Here is a 19,304-nt window from a genome sequence, read left to right as displayed (position 1 = left end):
ACATAAAGCGAAGGGAAGCATGAGCCATGACTTCCTGCGTCCTCAGGAAGCAGTGTGTCTGGTAGGCCTATAAACAGAATCAAGATGGATTCTCAAGAACAAGTCATCTTATCAAGGAACACACAACACAGTCTTTGTTTCACAATCCGACGCGAATAAAACAAATTCATCACACTGAAATAAAAACAATGTTATCGCACATCAAACTGCTTTATAAGAAGTGGTTCTATTGTGCCACTGGTTTATAAAAAACACCGGAATAAAACAGAGTACGTAGGCCATGGCAAGACAAATGCTCCAACACTGGAAGTGAGTTACTCACTGCACTGCTACTCACAGGGGCATTGTAACTCACAGGTGCACAACAGTAAAAACAATTTCGTCTGATCAGAGGAAGAGAAACAATGACTGATTATTTCCAACAAGAGATGTCCATTTTCATAATTACTTCTCTGAACACCCAGTGGTCCGGCAAGTATGCATCTCTGTTCTAGATATGCTTGGCTAAATACTGACTTAAGTAGTGTGTAAAAGTGTGCATATGAATGGACAAACTTTTCTGAAGTTTTTTTTTTTGTATTACAATATTTATGTTTGCAAACTTTTTCATGCAATTCATGCAATGGGAGTGGCTGTAAAAAAAAGAGCCATGTAACAGACTTCTACATGGTGTCTCAATCTGCCAGTTAACCCAGGCAAAGACTCAAGAGAGCGGCCCGTCTTCCTGTTATGACCACACGCACTGAGGTGAACACAGGATAAACAAGGCTCTTAAAGCACACAGAATCAAGGGGAAAAACCTGTGAATGGACCTCAAAATAGTCCATCAACTTAAAAATATCGAGCACTACCAGAGAAGAGGGAGTCACAGAGGAAACACTAGGGAGTGGTGCAAGAGGGAAGACAACATCACTATGGCTTAAGGAAGCAAAGTGGAACATTGTAGAGAATTTTGTCATCAAAGTCATCAATTATCTGGACATCCTCACAGTGGTAAAAGGACTGCGACTTTTCGCGACTTTTCGAGTGCTACGCCAACATATGACAAGTGACCAATACCCCTGTTCCACTGCTGTCAGTGTTACTCTGAACCCCAAGTATAGCAGGACAATCTTCCTTAAGAATTAAAAACCTCACGGTTGTGGCTCTGAGTTCATACTCAGGTCACTCCTATGAACAACAATCTGATTTTCTATCATATTCCAAGGCACCGGAGGGAGGGAGACAACAAAGACTACGGTATCATCCACACTCTGTTCAAGACACACACACACACACACACACACACACATAACTCTGTGCTTACTCAGAGCGCAGTCGCTCAGCAGTTTGCACCACTGATGTCTATAAAAGGAGAGGAGTTCTGATACATAGTGGTAGAGAAGACAGCACTTCTCTACTTAAGGAATAACTACATTTTAAAGATGTGAAAGCAACACATGTTACATCAGTTATAACAATATAGGTTTATCGGTTATAAATATGCAATCACTTTGATGGAGGTTAGATGAACACTTCATGTCCTGCTGTTGCTCTTAAAGCTGAATGGTATGCCAAGCAAACATGAGCATTCCAAGTATAAGTGGTTTGTTCCTCCGGAGTCCACAGTAATTTTAAGAGGTCAGTTAATTCAAAACCACCACCCTTTAAATGCCTGTTTCTATGGTCCAACTCATTATTTTTCAATTAGCAAAACTCTTCAAATAGCCATTGTTCGAAATTGTTATTACTCTCTCCACTCATGAGTGGCATACTAAAGGCTCACATGATACATACTGTATATATAAAAAAGCAGTGTCAAATATTTATGTTAACTGAAAAAAGCTTGGTCTGAAAATGTTAAAGGGCAGTATATACATCATGGGGGGGATGCATCACCTAGGGTCAATGTTGCCATGGCAACTCTGAACATGTACACATGTACTCACACATGTTGTGCATCTACATGTGATGGAACAGGAAGTGGTAGACAATTACAGGAAGGAGTAGCCACAGCGCTAAGAGCCCTCTAAACCGGGAGCTGCCAGTCATTCATTCAGGCACTAGGACATCGACGATAAAGACAATTCAAAAATAAACTTCCCAGACAATGCAAACATGAATAAAAATAGCAAGACAATTTTAACACATAACGTATATCTAGTTCTTCCATTCAAGAGTTTGCAACAGATATCCACCTTCACCGCAGATTTAAAACCCAAACATCTGTAAAGACGTAACTTCTATGTAATGTGTGACTTTTAAAACTGCCTTTACTAAGCCATAAGAAGTCTGTCCATGTTCAAAGAAACACCTCAGAGATATTGCACACAGCGGGATTCTTTTATATTCTATGCTACTCTTTTGCTACTGCTACTCCTAATGTCTTGAGTAACAAAGTTCATCGAAAAGCATGCTTTGTAAGAATGTATTCTGCATGCCTAAAAATCACTTGGTCCAGTTTGCAAACAGCCTCTAAACAGGTCAACATTCTCACAAGATCTACTTGTGAATATCAGTAGCAACACCAAACCACTATATTGCAAATAATTCTGCAATAGTGCTTTCAGATGAATACAATGCATATACGTGTTGTAGTTCTGAACATCTAAATAACAGTTTTTACACATTATCACAGTATCCCATTTCTTGGACGTTCAAAGACGTGTGCCTCGGAACGCAGTTGGATTTCAAGTGCTGTCTTACCTCTGAAAGTGATGCTAGCCAGGGGGTCGCTGTGCCTGTCCCCTCTCTCTAGGTTTGTTGCCCTCTGAAGCACACACCTCAACATGATGCCACAACAACAGCCACAACTCTCAGGCTCTCCTCAGTAACTTAAACCATCCAAACATCACACGCCAGACACAAGCACAAGAGAATCCCTGGATGGATAGCCAGGCTGTGCTGTATCTTCCCTTTCTTCTATCCTGGACCACAGAGAGTGGAGCAGAACTGTGCAGGTTTGCTGGAATGACACAAGATTTTTCCCTTTCTTTCTTTCTTTCTTTCTTTCTTTCTTTCTCTCTCACTCTCTGTATATATATCTGGGAAGACGGTGGTTGATCAGTAGCAGGGTCCCAGTGTAAGAATCCTCTAGACACTGCTGTTTTGTCACACAGACAGAGCACAGCTGGGAACTTGCTTACTCACACCCATCCACAGCACACACACACAAAGGACTACCCCCTGCACTAGTAACACATCCCTCAAGTCCAGAGGAAATCTAAACATTTCCTGCTCCCTCCCTTCATCCTCAACACCCTTGTCTGTCGTTTGACATGGCAGAAAAAAGAGAATTTTACGCTGTGTAGTATACCTGCTTGGAGTTGTGAATGCCGTTTGTTTAAAATATTTTCTATTTTCATCCGATGAAATAAGGGAAAAGTTAATAGCAGCAATTAACGATTAGCTGGGTAGATAACAGTCAACCGCAAGATTCTTGTAGCTTCTCAAGGACATAACTTCATTTAAAAATCTAATTAAAGGAAACCACAAACTTAATAGAAGAGATTATCACTTCCTGGGCATCAATATTAAATGCCATAAATTAGATTTGATCAATTTTGATATGATGTATTACATTGGAGGTCTACAAACTGTATGATTATTCAGTCCAGACTGTTTTATTTCTGGAAATACAAATAAAATAGTTTGTCATGTTTTACAGCAGAAGTTGAGGTGACATGGTGTTGGGTGACAATACAAGCTTATGGCTCTAGCTCAGATCACAGACCCATTCAAATGCAGCCAAAGAGTTGAGTAGGGGGTCAAGGAGGGGGACAATGGCATTCCAGGAGAGTTTGAGTGCACATGGCTCTACACATCATGAGTGCCACCTGCTGATCCAAAGTTAAAACAACAAGATGTCCCTTCTTACATTCCACGCTGACGACAAATGAACATGTATAATGACTGCATGTCAGATATTGCTCACACAGGCAGGCAGACCTAGCCTCGTTGACTCCAGGTCCTTTCTCAGATGAGATTGAGAGTGGGTCTGAAAAGGGTTCATTGATTTACGACTTCCCGCAGGGATGTAACAAGCAGTGAAATTAAACTTAAATTGGTGCATATAAATTCTTATCAAATCGTTTCAGAAGTGCGGCAATCTTGTAAACAAAGGTTTTAAATGCAGTTGTTTACACAATTCCAAAGAATATACACACATCCATGTCGGATTAGCAACTGTAATTGTGTGCCCTGATTTTAGAAACATTGGAAATGGGCATCAATGGTATCTTGGCCAGACGGACCTGCAGAGCAAATCCCAAATTTGCCATAGGTTCATATGGGTATTCCCAGGCTAAGGCAGATCTGGCTTCAATGTCACAGGATTCTGTGATGTAGGACAGCTCTAAAGCAGCTGCTCCTTTGAATCTGCTGCAAGTACATGCTTTGTTAAGTGGAGAGAGATCAAATGATCGAAGTAATTAGACATGAGGAATGACCCACTTATGTTGTCTTAACATAAGATATACACTGGACTGAGGATGCCATGGCAACCATTAGCACCCATCTCTATTTCACCTGGAGCTTTGCCCCAGCATGATGTAGCACTTTTCCTGAACGGATTCCTCATGTTCCACTTTCACATTCTAAAACAGCAGGCCTCTGTACATCTCATAGCAGCAGAAGCACTTTTTTATAATGAAACAAGGAGTCAACACTCATGTGCATGAGACCAACGGGTTCACCATTAGATACACAAGACGATCAGCAGAGCAGAGACACATAAACTGCTGAAGGCTGTTCTAATTCTTAGTCTCTTATGAGGAAATGTAAGAAAGCTATTATGCAAAAATGAAATGTACAGCCTAGATTGTGTTTGTTGGAAAGATCATTTCAATCTATGAAAAATCTTTACTGCAATGCTGCTGGGACACAAACCATTTCTGTCAGTATGCCATTGCCATCTCATTGTCAGTTTGCCACATTTGGCAGTGTCAGAAAACCGGATGTTTTAATGAGCTCAGCTAAAACCCCAATAGCACAGGTCCACTCTGCACTGTCTGGTCTAGATTATGTCTCCAATCTCCCAAAGCATGAGATTGCTTTGTATACAAAAGCTGCAGGGAAGAGTGGCGGGTGCCCCCAGTCTGCCGAACCCCTGCGTGTTGACTTAACCCTGCTTTATAAACACAGAGAGCATGGCTTAGCTCCACTTTACAGTTCAGTCCCCTGGAGCCAGTGTAACAAAACTCCCCCCTTTACTGGACATCTGTGTAAGTGCCCGGGTATGTCATTCCAATAATAACCTCAGCTGCTGCTGCTGGTAGAGTATGGTCCCTTTAGCAGTCCAATACAAGCGGATGAGTCTGAGTAAAGAGCCTGGTAACATGTCACCGTGAGATTACAGTCCTGCAGACTTCAGAATAGTCGACTCGTATGTTTTCACCGGTCAGACAGTGGTCCTGTCCAGACCAGACTATGGCAGATATCCATCTCCCCACCTCCTCTGGCACCACCCCCCACCCCCTCCTCTCCTCTCCTCTCCCTTCTTTTCCTACCTTCATATGTGACGGAGCAGTAGGCATCGCTGATGTCCTGATCGTGCGTCAGCACATTCTCAGCACATAGGATGAACACACGCAGCATGTGTGGAGTGGACGAAGAGGCGGCGTCTGCCGGGCGGGCACTATACCAGAGTCCCGACTAGGACAGGTGAAAAGAAAACAAACGTCCGAGATGGGGGTTCAGCCTCAGTCAGCAGTAGCCTGAAGATAAGGCATGTGAAGCAAAGACTCTGGGAGGGAGAGAGGGTGACAGAGAGGGGAGTGGGAGGAGTGGAGAGAGAGAGAGAGAGAGAGAGAGAGAGGGAGAGAGAGACAAAAAAGCTAGTTGTCGTCAGAGTCGAGTACGGCTGCCCGTTCCTGAGTCACCCAGACACACAGAGCGCTGGTGCGCCTGACACACTCGCTCATGCACATACACACACGCACACGCACACAAGACACACACACACACACTGCCCTTTCAATCACTGGCTGCCTCTTGGCTTAAAGGGCCAGCTCACATTAGTGACTACCATTACATTTAAATGCAGTAGAAATGATTGTGAAGCCATGTGAGACCAGGCTTATCCATGTATTTTGCATCCCTTAGTTATCCAAGTCTTGCCAGGGAAGAGTGGTGAGAAATGTGCATGTTTTGAGTGAGGATGGAAGTTCATCACATAAAAATACAACGTCTTATCAATAATGTCAAAAGATAATGTCTATACATTACAAAAATATCAACACTATTCCTCATGAACTGATTCAAGTAACTGCATTTGCTATACACGGATCATTTGGCAAAGTTACAGGAGGAAACACTGAGGATGCTTCGTATTCTTCAAGGATAAAAATAATAATAGGAAGAGAAGCCAGTTACTCTAATTTCCCCGCTGGCAGGAACGTCCTGAGTCACTGGACATCTTTCCAAGGCCCTCTGCAGCCGAGGTGGATGACATGGCCTGGTGACATGGACTGGTTCCTGAAATACATTCTGCAGTGCTCACAGAGTGTTGTTCAATCAACGTCCATGAAGGTGAATATAAAAACATCCATGTTTATCCACCTGCCTAGCATAAGCTCAAAGTATATCACAAAGCATTTCTAGACACGGTCTTGCGCCTTCTTACAGGTATCCATCTACTGTCCTTTTATACCTTTATTTAAAATGTTTGCTCTCCTTTATGTAAAGCATATTGAATTGCCTCTGTGTATGAAATGCTCTCTCTATTTAATCTTGCCTTGTCCTTCCTTACAGAATGATATTAGTGTGTGAGTGTGAGACTGCGTTCCTAAAGGAGTACCAGTCCTAGCAGGAAGATTAAACTTAGCTATAAGTAAAATGCTTAGGGGTTAGCATGAGAGTTTAGCATTTAGCGTAAGCATGGAAGATCAGCAGACTACAAAGAAATTCCATCTCAATAGCTAACCAATTAAACCATGGTAGTCCACCAGCTGATGGAGAGCGTTACTGTAGGCTACACAATCACATGACAAGAGGTAATATCTAGGTCATAGCAGCAGTGATCGTTTGAGAAGACTGTGAGGAATATGATACTTTAAAGCTGCGGTTGGCAAGATTGTTTTGATCATATTCACTGAAACCAACACTATGCTCCAACAAAACAACATAAATCAGCCGGTTTTAGAAAAAAAAAACACACTTCTACCTCCACCTAGAGCCTGTTATTTGTTTTGCAAAAATCCACAGCTCCCGGTTCTTCTGGTCCAATCAGAGCAGGGCTGTGTGAGATCTGACTGTCAATCACAGTCTGGTGCAGTCTGGTGCATAGATATTAGAAAGCTAGATACCGCATTGGGCTCCAGAACGTACGTAAATAGCGATGCCATCTTGTTGGGGGCAACAATCACTGGAGGCCAATGGAGGAAAATGTGACTCTGACTGGAAATCAGACAGGTGTCTCTGATTGCCGGCAAGTGTTGCCCATAGACAGTAAAGGTGTTGCCCCCAGCAATATGGCGGCCGCGTTTACGATGCTACCTAATAGAACTATTCTAGATAGTATCGTTCTAATATCTATGGTCTGGTGTGCACTGACGAGCATGAACTTGATGAGGGGGTGCTCGGTAGTAGTGGGGGAGGAGCATGAGCGTTGCAAACATTCTAAATATTGGCTTAGTCCCCTTAATCTGGCAGACTTGTCAGCTTTAATTGAAGTGGATGTGTGCTGAACTGAATGGATGTGTCCAGAAGTAGGATAATTCTCAAATGTTTATACTCCAAGAAAACATTCCTGGGTGATAGCCAGGGCCGTTTTAAGGAATTTGGGGGCCCCAAGCAAAATGGACATGGAGGCCCCCACCCACCCACCGCACGCAAAGCCTACAGGAACCACAGCATAGCCATACAGTTTAAATTCACCCACACTTTATATAAATAAAAAATGTTGACAGTGCAAATACTGCTGTTGCATATATATGCTGTGCATTAGTTTTGAACATTTTGAACATTTGCAAAAACAGTGGAGCTAAAATCCAATGTCAGCTTCTTCCTCATGAATGGAGGATGAAGTTGATGGTGTACCTGGGAAAATAATTGAAAAAAAATCTGAGATTACCTGTGAAGAACGTTTGACCATTTCACTGTTAGCATATTGGAAATGGTCATTAACAGCTCAGCTAGAGAAATTCACTCTACCTTCATCAGTGGAGGTATCCTTAGGAAGAGCCTGAGGGCTGAGAAATTTAAGCAAAGCACCTTGAGGGAGAAAGAAAAGATATGTTAGCATTTCCATATTTTGATATTTAGAAGGGATGCAGCTGCTTTCACAACTACCAATGCTTACTGTAAAAACATCCCAAGCTAATGTTATACATTGACACAGGCCTACTTGTATCTTAACATAGCATTTAAGCATTCTGCTGTTTGAGAATTAGACAGACGCACCCCGTGCTTTAAGGACAGTAAACAGCTGGCATGCATGAATACTGCTAGACATGAATGTTCCAGTCTGCTTTGATGCACGGAATTTATCGTGTGGTTTTCCTAACCCCCATTTGGTAAATAGATTATCATGGTAGATTAGTAGCCTATAGCAGAGAAGCTATGCCACCTTCATCAAAACCTATTCGAAAGCTATAGCAATGTTATGTCATTAAATACGATAAACAGTGATTCTGGAACAGATCTGCGTCTTCCTTATCCCGTTAATAAACATATTACAGTATGTAACCATCAGAGGTGGAAAGTAACGAAATACATTTACTCACGTTTGAGTAGTTTTTCTGTGTATTTTGTATTTTTTAAGTAGTTTATAAAATCGGTATTTTAAATTTTACTTGATTACATTTTGAGTGAAGTATTGTACTTCGCTACATCAAAAATCTACGGAAGCGCATTGCATTCATGCAATAAAAAAAAATGCATCCTGTTTTTCTGAATTGTTGAGTTAACTATCTCATCAATACAGAAAAACAGCCCTGTTTCTCTGAATTAATGAGTTATTCTGATTTTCTGAATTAACGAGAAAATTATCTCGTTAATTCAGAAAAACAGTTGTAAAAACGGCCAAGCAAACAGCAACAGAGGTGATGATCAAAATGATCGGTAGCCTATGCAGGCTGCATTGTAGGCTAGGCATCACAGCCAACATCCATATAACTAGCTACTGCTAGCTAAAACGCAAAATACTGAATGCGATTTAGAATCTAGCAGTGTTCTATATTTATGCATCTACACAGACATTCTTTGATAAAACCCAAGTTAAATCTGACTTTTTCAGTTTGCTACGGAGGGTTTGACAGCCAAACCAAACACCTAAAACAAACATTAAAACACCTAGTCCAGGTATCTATAAGCTTACCTCATGCAAGTCACAGCTCTGTTTTTCTGAATTAACGAGATAATTTTCTCGTTAATTCAGAAAATCAGAATAACTTGTTAATTCAGAGAAACAGGGCTGTTTTTCTGTATTGATGAGATAGTTAACTTAACAATTCAGAAAAACAGGATGTGCCAAGTCATTAATTCAGATAAACAGGGTGCATTTTTATTTTATTTGTCATGAATGCAATACGCTTCTGTATTGGAGAAAGACATTGCACCAGCAGCAAAACAATTAGCGGTCCACTACTAGCGATGCTCAACTAAATAAACAAAAGATAGACTACCTTATGAATCGTGCAGGCGGACTAAACCATTTAGCTCTTTATCAAGGGAGAGTGAGGGTGACCTTACACAGTTTTCACTATGTTTTGTATACCAAATCTAGTCAGACTTTAAATTTCGTCTGACATTCCTTTTGACATTTAATTTGGAAGATAAAATATTCAGGTAAAATAAATATATATGGTGGAAATAAGTATTGAACGCTTATTTTTTTTTCAGTAATTAGCCTAAACTTCCAGTGAATCTATTCGAAATTTTCACCACACATTATATTAACACACATATAAAAAATCCAAACATAAGAGTTTTGTGTATTAAAGTGGAATGACACAGGAAAAAAGTATTGAACGTGCCTACTGAAATTTCTTCAATACTTTGTGGAAAAGCCCGTTTGTAAAGACAGCTTCAAGACATTTCCTGATTTTGGCCCATTGTTCTAAACAGATTCCAGGGGTCCCTCTTGTGAATCCTGATCTTTAGTTACTTCCAGAACTATTTAATTGAATTGGCTGCCTTTCTGGAGCATTCTCCGAGTGGTCCTTGGCTCTTGGAATTGACTATCCTTCTGACTCCCTGGTCAGAAATATTACGAGGAGATCCTGTGCATGGCCGGTTGATGATGCAGTGATGTTTCTTCCACTTGCAGATAATGGCTCCCATGCTGCTTACTGGAAGATTCGGATGTTTTGAAATGCATCTGTAACCAGTTTCATTGATATGTTTTGCAACAATAAGGTTGCAAAGGTCTTGGGAGAGCTTTTTGCTTTTATCCATCATGAAATGTTTCTTGTGTGACACCTTGGTAATGAAAAACCTTTTTGTAGGCCATCAATATGTAGGCTACTAACCAAGCTTATATTAATTTGCACAGATAGAAAGGATAACTACTCTCTAACTACTTACAGATTCCAGCTCGTTCCTTCCCTTTCCTTGCCTTAGTGCTTTTTCTTAGCGTGTTTAATACTTTTCCCCTGTGTTATTCCACTTCATTACATGACTCTACTTATGGAGTTGTTTGGATTTTTTATGTGTGGATTACCTGCCTGGTGAAAATGTTGTGCCCCCTGTATTCCACTTTTCACGGGCCCTCTCCTCCATTGGGGCCCTATACTTCCCACTTTCTCCCCCAGTATGACGCCCTTTAATCTGCTGAACCCTCTGCTCGTTTCCAAATATAAAAAAAACTCTGCAACTCAATATTGGCCTGCCTGCCTCAGCTGCCTGTGAGGGGCTTTTCAGTTGTGCTGAATTACTGTTCACTGCAAAGCAACCCAAGGATGAGTGCAACTAACTTTGAAAATCAACTACTGCTCAAACTTAAAGGAGAACTCCGGTGATTTTTCACATAGATCTCCATTTCTCAACGTCCTTTTCAGGCAAGTACCTCCACTCGGCGGCCATATTACAACACTTTTTGGGCACTTATCGTGCATCTATTTCAGCAGAAATGTGTGTGCGTAAGGCTTCACGACACCAATCTTGCTCCAGCAGCGAGATCACAACAGATGATTGGCATGATGTCTTCACAGCACACCACATGATTGGCTCAATGTATTTTACAACACACCACATGATTGGCTCAATGTATTCACATGTCGACGTTTTGCCGCGGAAGGGTTGTGATATGTGTAGACATATGATGTGTAGACAACTGCCATATTGGCGTTACAAACTAACCCCATGCATTACTATGGAGGATTTTTTGAGTGCTATATCTCCTCATTAGAAAGTCTTTGGTAAAACTGGTTGTTCTGGTACCCCCCCCCCCCCAAAAAAAGTAACTTTTACTTAAAGTACATTTTAAATGAACTACTTTTTACTTTTACTTGAGTGCATTTTCAGATTGGTATTTTAACTTGTACTTGAGTAATATTTCATCAAGGTATTGGTACTTTTACTTGAGTACAATATTTTCGTACTTTTTCCACCTCTGGTAACCACATTCCGTCCGTCCGGAAAAAAAAAGTTGCGCTAACTGTTCTAGTTTGTTACAAGCCATAGATATAAATACTGACATATATCTATGGTTACAAGCAGCATGGGCCGTCAGGCAGGTAGTTAACATAAAAAATGTTTTTGCTAGGCTAGCCTTCCTGCTGCGACATTACATCATTTGTACAAGACAAGTAGAGCTATTTTATCCAGTGTAATTTATCACTTACCACTAATTTGTTTTTTCTTGTAATCCTCTTCCTTTCTCTTCTGGCTTCCGGACGCATAACTCCGCTTCATTATGACTGCGAGGTTTTATATTTTCCCGGCAGCAGAGATCACAAACTTGGCTGGCTGGCTGCTGTCAGTGACTACTGAGAGGGGCCCCCTTGAGGGGGATCCCGGTATTGTCAGTAACAGTGTCGTTGCACTTTACTGCATTGACTATCAAAGGGGCGCTCACAGTTTGTCGTTACATTTTATTCTTAACCAGTCGTTGTCTTGGGGCCCCTGGCCAGCTCGGGGCCCCAAGCAATTGCTTGGTTTGCTTGCCTTCTAGCGACGGGCCTGGAGATAGCATATCTATATTGGTCCTATAAAGTGAAATACCTTGTTATTAAACATACTGTGTCTGTCCTACACATGGGATGTCCACGGCTACATACAACCCCAAAATAGAAAAAAAGTTGGGACGATGTGTAAAATGTGAATAAAAACAGAATGTAATAATCTCCAAATCTCTTAAACTCATATTTAGTTGCAAAAAGGACACAGACAACATATCAAATGTTGAAAATTACAAATTTGACTATTTCATGGAAAATATATGTTAATTTTGAATTTGATACCAGCAACATAAATCCATAAATCAATTTGTAAAGGCAATGTCATTTTGAAAGGAACTTTATTAACATTCTTTTATAACGCTCTACCGGTTAGCATTTAGAGGAGAGGCCTTGGAACACTGCAATGGGCACAAAAAAAATAATGTTTTTGTTCAGAAGGAACCAAAATGAAAATCATTCGGTTTTCAGTCCCTGGTGTCCCCTCCTGTCAAGTGTTCTCAGCTTTGGTGTATTTTGGTGTAATTTGGTGTAATTTGTCTACCCTCAGTAAATGTCATGCTGAGGTGAGTTTAACAGGTGTCACCTTTAAATTATTCAAAGCTGCTAGACTACAGTGGCTCAGGAGCGACTCAATTGATGTTGTCTGTGTGAAGAGATCAAACTCCCAATAGACTTGCTTAAAATTGTGTTAGGAAACAAATCGTTGGATACCAGTGTAGGTTTTTATAGGCTGTATTGTAACATTGCCAACAGATAGTCATCCGTAGATAATCTGTAGGCAGACTTTCAAAATAAAGTGTGACCAAAGTTTTGATCCCAAGAACATTTCAGTCATTTATCATCCTGGTTACTAAATGGCCTTAGCAAGTGAAGCAGACGTGTCACTAGACCCCTTTTACTGGGGCACGTGCCCCAGTATTGAATTGCTGTGCCCCAGTAAATAAGTTAAGGTTTTTAACTAGCTCTTGTTGCCTCTTTGGAAGCAGTTGATTATTGTTATCATTAGAGTGAACTGTGCCACAGTTGAGTTTTGGTTATAGTGACATCCCTGGAGTGAAGGAGCACAAATTAGCAGCCATGGAGTAATGTTGACCATGAGGAAATTCCCATCCTATAAATAGAATCAAACAGGGAAGGCATGCCTTGCTCTGGGTGGTGGAGCCGCTGACTGGAAGTACTCCATAGAAAGAACATATGACTGACACTGTCTGGATTGACTGGAAGTGGATTACTCCAATTAGTCTATAGCTAGCCTGTAGTTAAAAGGAAGCTATAGGCTAATTGGAACAACCCACTTCCAGATAATTAGACTAGCCAGTGTCAAACTGGGTTATTGCATGCACAGAAAAGAGAAAGGTGTATCTTCTTAATCTAACTCTGGTGGAAAAGCTAATAAGTTGGCATGTTCCTTTAACAAGATTTGAGATCCAGATAGAGAAGACAGTAGGCCTAAACCACATCTCATCGCCAGTAGGTAGAAGTAGGAGTCTTATCAGCCTTTCATAATCATACAGTACATGACCACCTAATCCAACCTCCAGGCTTAGGAATCAAAGAAATCCAAAGTTCAGTCATAAAGTCATATCAAAGTTCCAAAGGTCATAGTCATAAAGTTCAAAGTCATATCAAGATGGATCCTGCAAATTATGTCTAAAGGCTGTTGATATTTGAGCTCAACAGCCAATAAAATACCTTTCTCTTCTGTATTCTTGAAGCAATGCATTGATTTGCTGAACCAAGCCTGTGTTTGAAGTTTTTTTGAATCACAAAGGACTGTGACGAGCAATCTGCAAAATTTTGAAAAATCAGAGTCAGGGAGTACACCTTTAAAATCAGATGGCAAGTTATTTGCTGAGTAAAAGGGGCGGACTGGCAATCTTGACGTTCTGGAAAAGTCCAGAACGGCCGTCCATCTAACGGCCGTCAACCTGGCTCAATATGCTTCATCAGTGTCTAGCACTCCAAATAATATGCCTCTCTTATGCAACATTAATCACTCAAAAAACTAGCAACATTTGTGCCATCACGTTTTTAATAGCAGGATAGGCACAAGGCTACAGTGTCACCAATGTGGCCAACTCTTGCAATTGACAAAAGTGTCATTACCTTAAAAAGACGAACAGACGCTCAAGGCCATTCATTGATAGACCCCCATTTACCATAATGGTAGGCTATATGACGTCCCTGTTGGTTTAGGCTACTTCTATGAAGGAAGGTATGAGGTAAAATAATAATCAATAATTATAATTTTTGTAAAATCAGAATGTGATACAATCTCACAATATTATTATGCCAGTGAAAGTATCATGACAGACAGCGAAAGTGTGTGCGTGCGTGCTCAAATAGTAGTGGCTAAGTCCAGGGCCTGTTTTCACTCCCAGTCCGTCCCTGGCTGGGTAAGGACTGTAATTGATAAATGCAAAAGAAAATATCTAATTTACACTCAAATCAACAAACTAGGTAACCTGCTCAATTCCTAAATATTACACATGCTCTGCTTAGTTACTGTAAACCGCCTGTGGGTTTCCATTCTGTACGGTCAAATTATGGGGGTATATTTGCCTCATAAAAATCTATAAATGGTCTACTCAGGGAACGTCAGCAGGGATGTAGTGGTAAAATAAGAGGTGGGTAAACTATGAATTCTGTGAAGTGGACTGCACCGTGCCGTATCGGATTTTTCAGAACATGTTCGATGATGGAGGAGGTTATTGTCCAATTTTTATAACAATATCAGTGGTATTAAATGGTTCCTAAAGTGTACATATTGTGAATGTGGATAATACAGTGTGATTTTTTAATGTTAAAGTTGCAATTGGTGAATAATCGGTTTTGAGAGGTGGATAAACTCTATTTCTAAAATTTTAAAGGGTGGATAAACTGCTTGCGTTTAGCCTCCACTACATCCCTAAACGTCAACCATCTTTGCCCATACAAGGAGATCCGGGTGTTAATTGAAGCTAACTGATAACAATTTCATAAATGCGCAAGAGACATGCGAGATCTAAATAAAACATTTTATTTCATAAGACATCTCCATTCATGTCATTAGTCTCATAACCATTTATATTTAACAGTTGTATTTATTTTTAAAATAAATGAAATGTACATCAAAATTGTATTGGACCCACAAAACTGATAGAGACAAATAGATGACAGTAAAAGGCTGCTAAAGTGGGCAATGATGATCATTCGGACGTTGAGCCGGGACGGGAGGTCTGTTTGGAGTTGCTCGTCTTCTGCTGAGATTTCAGTTTCTGGTAATATTTCTTTGAGAGCAAGACAAGAAAAACAAAACAGAGAGTTACTTAACTGCTGCCACAGACAAGATCTCAATGCCACTACAGACTACCTGATTATTTACTATATTAATGCATGTATAGTACACCATTTTTGGGGGCTTTTTGCCTTTATTGGGACAGGACAGTGAATAGTTTAGAGACAGGAAGCGAGTGGGAGAGAGAGATGGAGTGGGATCGGGAAATGACACGGCTCAGACTCAGACTTGGACCGGACTGTGGTACGGGCTCTGTAGCCAGTTGCACCACACCACCCCAGTACACACTTTTTAAAACCTAAATATTTGGGGTGCACATAATATACCCGACCTAAATGATTACCCCTTTTTTACAGCAAAGCACATGGCCACACAGTATAACCATGAGTTTGACTTATTGCCCAAACTAACTGCATCCGGGACTGACCATAAGTAAAAGCGATTTATTTTGCATGCTTATTTTGTGCTCACAAGCTTCTTCTTGTTATAGGAAGCACACATATTTTTCTTGTTATAGGTTGTACAAGCCAGGTATGAATGTGGTGAGTCAAATTAGTTACTGTAGTACTAAAGTCTAATTAGATTGTTTTAACACCGGAGTGTCTAAACAATAATAGTTAACCTGCATGTTGGCAAAAAAACATTTGATCAAACATCTGATTTCCACACTTCTACAGCTATCAGTGGTTCAGATTCAGATTGAAATTGATTTTGCTGTTATGAATATTAAGAATGGATTAATGATGAAACACAGCATACCAGGTTTTGTTGCTAAAGTCGTAGATGAGATTTAATTCTGTTATGTACTCCACATATATCTCATTAAGCATACATGACCTGATACTGTGACCTCCATGTCTAAAATAAGATGGAAATGTCAGTGCATATTATACAAAATAGATGTTTTCCTGGATTTCATTGGCTATTTAGGAATGTGCATTACACCACTGCTTGGTTGAATTTCCTATTGTGATGCGCTCTTTACAACATCAATTCTTTTTCACATATTAGCACACTTACAAAGTAGTTCCAGTTTTTTGGCCGCATTATGCTTGTATATCAATTCATCAAACTCACGTTACAACAGAGCTACAAATTAGCAATCTGACAGATGTTCAGATCATACAGTAGCAACATTATAACATATGACTGAGCTCAGTTACGCTGCATTTGGATTAAGTCATTTTACAAATCTAAGGCTCAACAGAATCTTGGGATATGCTAGCTTGACAAAGAGAGATATGGAACTCACAACTGGAGTTAGCAACCATCCATTTAGAACACAGTTTGTCCTGTGAGTTGAGAAATTAGTCATGTGTGGCAGAAAGTAGTAGTTCTACAAACAAGACAGTTTGCATGATCAAAAGGTGGAAATTATAGTAGTAAATTAACACAATGCAAATGTGGTATCTGTGGTATAAGTGGAGCGTTCGGGCAAATGTGGTATCTGTGGTATAAGTAGCGTTCGGGCATCAGAAATATAATGCACTTTGAGGTTATCGCTTTGCGTTGTGGCCGCATTACGACCTCAAACGTGCAATATTTTTCTGATACCCAAATGCAATGTTGTCCATTATGCCTTGCGTATGTTTCTTCTCTTTTGTATTGATATTGTATTTAAACTAGTGTAAACAAATCTAACTTTTTATTAATTTAAAAGTGAATTGATAATTTATTACAATCAAGTGTATGGCTGATATGATGATGAAAAAAAAAAAAAAACACTTGAATACCTTGGATTTCACTTCCCTGTTGATTATATAGGGGGTGTATTGACTTGTTATGTTATATATGTTTACTGAGAGTTTGTTATGATGTATGTATAACAATGCAATAATGCATATCGAGGGGGAAAGTTATCAAACTAATGCAGCATGACTAACATTTTTTGGTAGTTTGGCACTACCCTAAGGTGTCAACTGCCATCAATTCTCATTAGTGTAAAAGGGAATCTAAATGGAATAGCTGGCAAATTACCTCCATGTTCTGATAGTGACGCAGGCTGCTGCAGTGGCTCTTCTTGGCAGTCTCCTCACTGCCATAAAACAGCGAGCACAGCTTACAGAAGAATCCCGTTTTAGGCACCACAAAGTCCACCCCTGCAAATAAACACAAACCACGCTGCAGCAAATACACAGCAGTACAAATACAGTACAATATTTTGCTCTCTCCTGTATGCATGTGATCTTGTGTTGTTGTTGGTTTTTTTCATACCGACTGGGGTGTCAGGCTTGAAAGGAGGCATAGTGAAGTCTGCGTCCAAGGGTGATGTCGAACGGGACCTCTTCACCTCTGGTTCCGCTTCCATCTCCTCTTCCCTCCTCTGCTTTGACTCCACTGCATGAAGATTACAACAATCTAGTGAGTTACAACCTGGTAAATAAGCACTGACATCACCATATTCAGTAAGACAAAAGCATTCCCCATCTTCCTGGTGGCCAGTCCATTACTCGACTGAAATCTTCAACGACCTTGATAACAATCTAGTGCTAAGCCAAGTGCCAACTTGCTTCTGTCTTACTTCTCAACACATCATTGTCATAAAGGATACTGAAGAAAAAAAAATGCCTCACCCGTTATAGGAGCTCTAACATCTGCCTTGTCCTCCTTGGTAACAGGCATTTCCAATTTTGCCAAGAACTTGGCATCCTGTTCCTTTACATCCTCAAGGCCACCTTTTGCCTCTTGCCCCGAAGACGTCCCCTCCTCTTTCGACTCTTTGGATGAGGTATCTGTATTCTGGGTCTCACAGGACAACGAAGCAGGTTTGGGCTCCTTGTCCTCAGGCTGTTCCAAGGCTGAGGGTGCCTCTTCCGTTTTGGTGAGAGTAGAGGTCTTCTCTGGGCTCTTCTTCTCTTGCTGCTGCTGCTGCTGCTCCTCCTCCTCCTCCTCCTCCTCTTCTTCCTCCTCACTAGGCTTCGCACCCCTCTTGCCACGTGTTGACTTCCTCACTAAACAACAAGGTGACAAAATGAGTTCACAGTTGAAGGTTTTATCTAAGGAGAACCTAAATGTGCGCACAAGCCATGTGGGCTTAAGACTGTATTCATGAGAGCAATGTTTTAAGGGAATGATTTTTTTTTTTTTTTTTTTAAGTTTTTGCTTCTGAACAGACACATAGAATGCTCGAACAGACAGGACATAGTAGAACAGAACAAAGCAAAAACAACAAACAACAACAAAACTGCTAGTCCACAGAGGGGTTCCATCTAAGTCCATATAGGCAAGTCCCCCCACTCGGTGGCCATCTTGGTAATGCACTTTGGGCAGTTATCGGGCAGCTATTTTCCTACTTAAGTGAATGGGGAGGCATACAGGATGTTTGTTTGTTTGTTTGTTTAATTTAAGGCCATTTCCGCAACTAAGGCTATTTGGGAGGCATACAGGAAGGGACGGGATATGTGTAGACTATTGCCATATTTGTGTCACAAACTAAATCCATCCATTTCTATAGAGCATTCTTTGAGTGTGGTGTCTCCGCATGAGAGTCTCTGGTTACATGTATAAGGCATGAAAACGGGTCAGGGGTGAAAAAGGTGACAAGGGCGCACGAAGTGGGAAATGCCCGTTTCATAGCAAAACAAGCGCGAGTGACATTGTTGCCAATAGTGCATAGCTTCCATGGAGTATGAAGTTGCCTAAAACCAGAGATTTATGAAGAAAACAAACTACAAAATGACTAATTTTGGTCATTCGACTTCTTTTTGGCTTTGCTTCAGCCTGGGCCTCCTCTCCTTCTCAGTAATCTACATGAGTTTTCTTTCTTTCTTTATTTATTTCTTTGTGCCTGAAGTTATCAGACATTTCTGAAGATTTCATAGGCCTAATGGACACTTCATAGTAAACTATTAGAATAATAAACTTGGGTAGGGTAGACTAGGCTTTAATTTGTAAAATTGGTTTGAAATGTTTTAACCTGCAGCTTAGTG

The 19,304-nt window shown here is 40.6% G+C and overlaps 2 protein-coding genes across 17 annotated transcripts in view; both read right to left on the bottom strand.

The window, feature by feature from the left end:
- Positions 1–5,874, bottom strand: part of dysf (dysferlin, limb girdle muscular dystrophy 2B (autosomal recessive)) — a 74,026-nt gene extending 68,152 nt beyond the window's left edge. For 5 of the 13 annotated variants that reach the window (XM_042069388.1, XM_042069391.1, XM_042069394.1 and 2 more), the window contains exon 1: positions 5,487–5,874. In XM_042069388.1, the coding sequence (XP_041925322.1) occupies positions 5,487–5,574 (88 nt within the window). In that variant the 5' untranslated portion in view covers positions 5,575–5,874. Of the gene's footprint in view, positions 1–2,685; positions 3,143–5,486 lie in introns of those variants that run through there. The other 8 variants (XM_042069389.1, XM_042069397.1, XM_042069393.1 and 5 more) reach the window with 3 other exon arrangements.
- A 9,223-nt stretch (positions 5,875–15,097) lies between these two features.
- Positions 15,098–19,304, bottom strand: part of znf638 (zinc finger protein 638) — a 37,272-nt gene continuing 33,065 nt past the window's right edge. For all 4 annotated transcript variants that reach the window (XM_042069381.1, XM_042069382.1, XM_042069383.1 and 1 more), the window contains 4 exons: positions 17,949–18,326; positions 17,590–17,712; positions 17,353–17,474; positions 15,098–15,367 (listed from right to left, as the gene is read on the bottom strand). In XM_042069381.1, the coding sequence (XP_041925315.1) occupies positions 15,287–15,367; positions 17,353–17,474; positions 17,590–17,712; positions 17,949–18,326 (704 nt within the window). In that variant the 3' untranslated portion in view covers positions 15,098–15,286. The remainder of the gene's footprint in view (positions 15,368–17,352; positions 17,475–17,589; positions 17,713–17,948; positions 18,327–19,304) is intronic.

Source organism: Alosa sapidissima, chromosome 18, assembly GCF_018492685.1.
Source record: "Alosa sapidissima isolate fAloSap1 chromosome 18, fAloSap1.pri, whole genome shotgun sequence".
NCBI classification, from domain to species: domain Eukaryota; kingdom Metazoa; phylum Chordata; class Actinopteri; order Clupeiformes; family Clupeidae; genus Alosa; species Alosa sapidissima.
The sequence above is the reverse complement of the archived record's forward strand: the minus strand, read 5'-3'. Positions and strand labels throughout refer to the sequence as shown.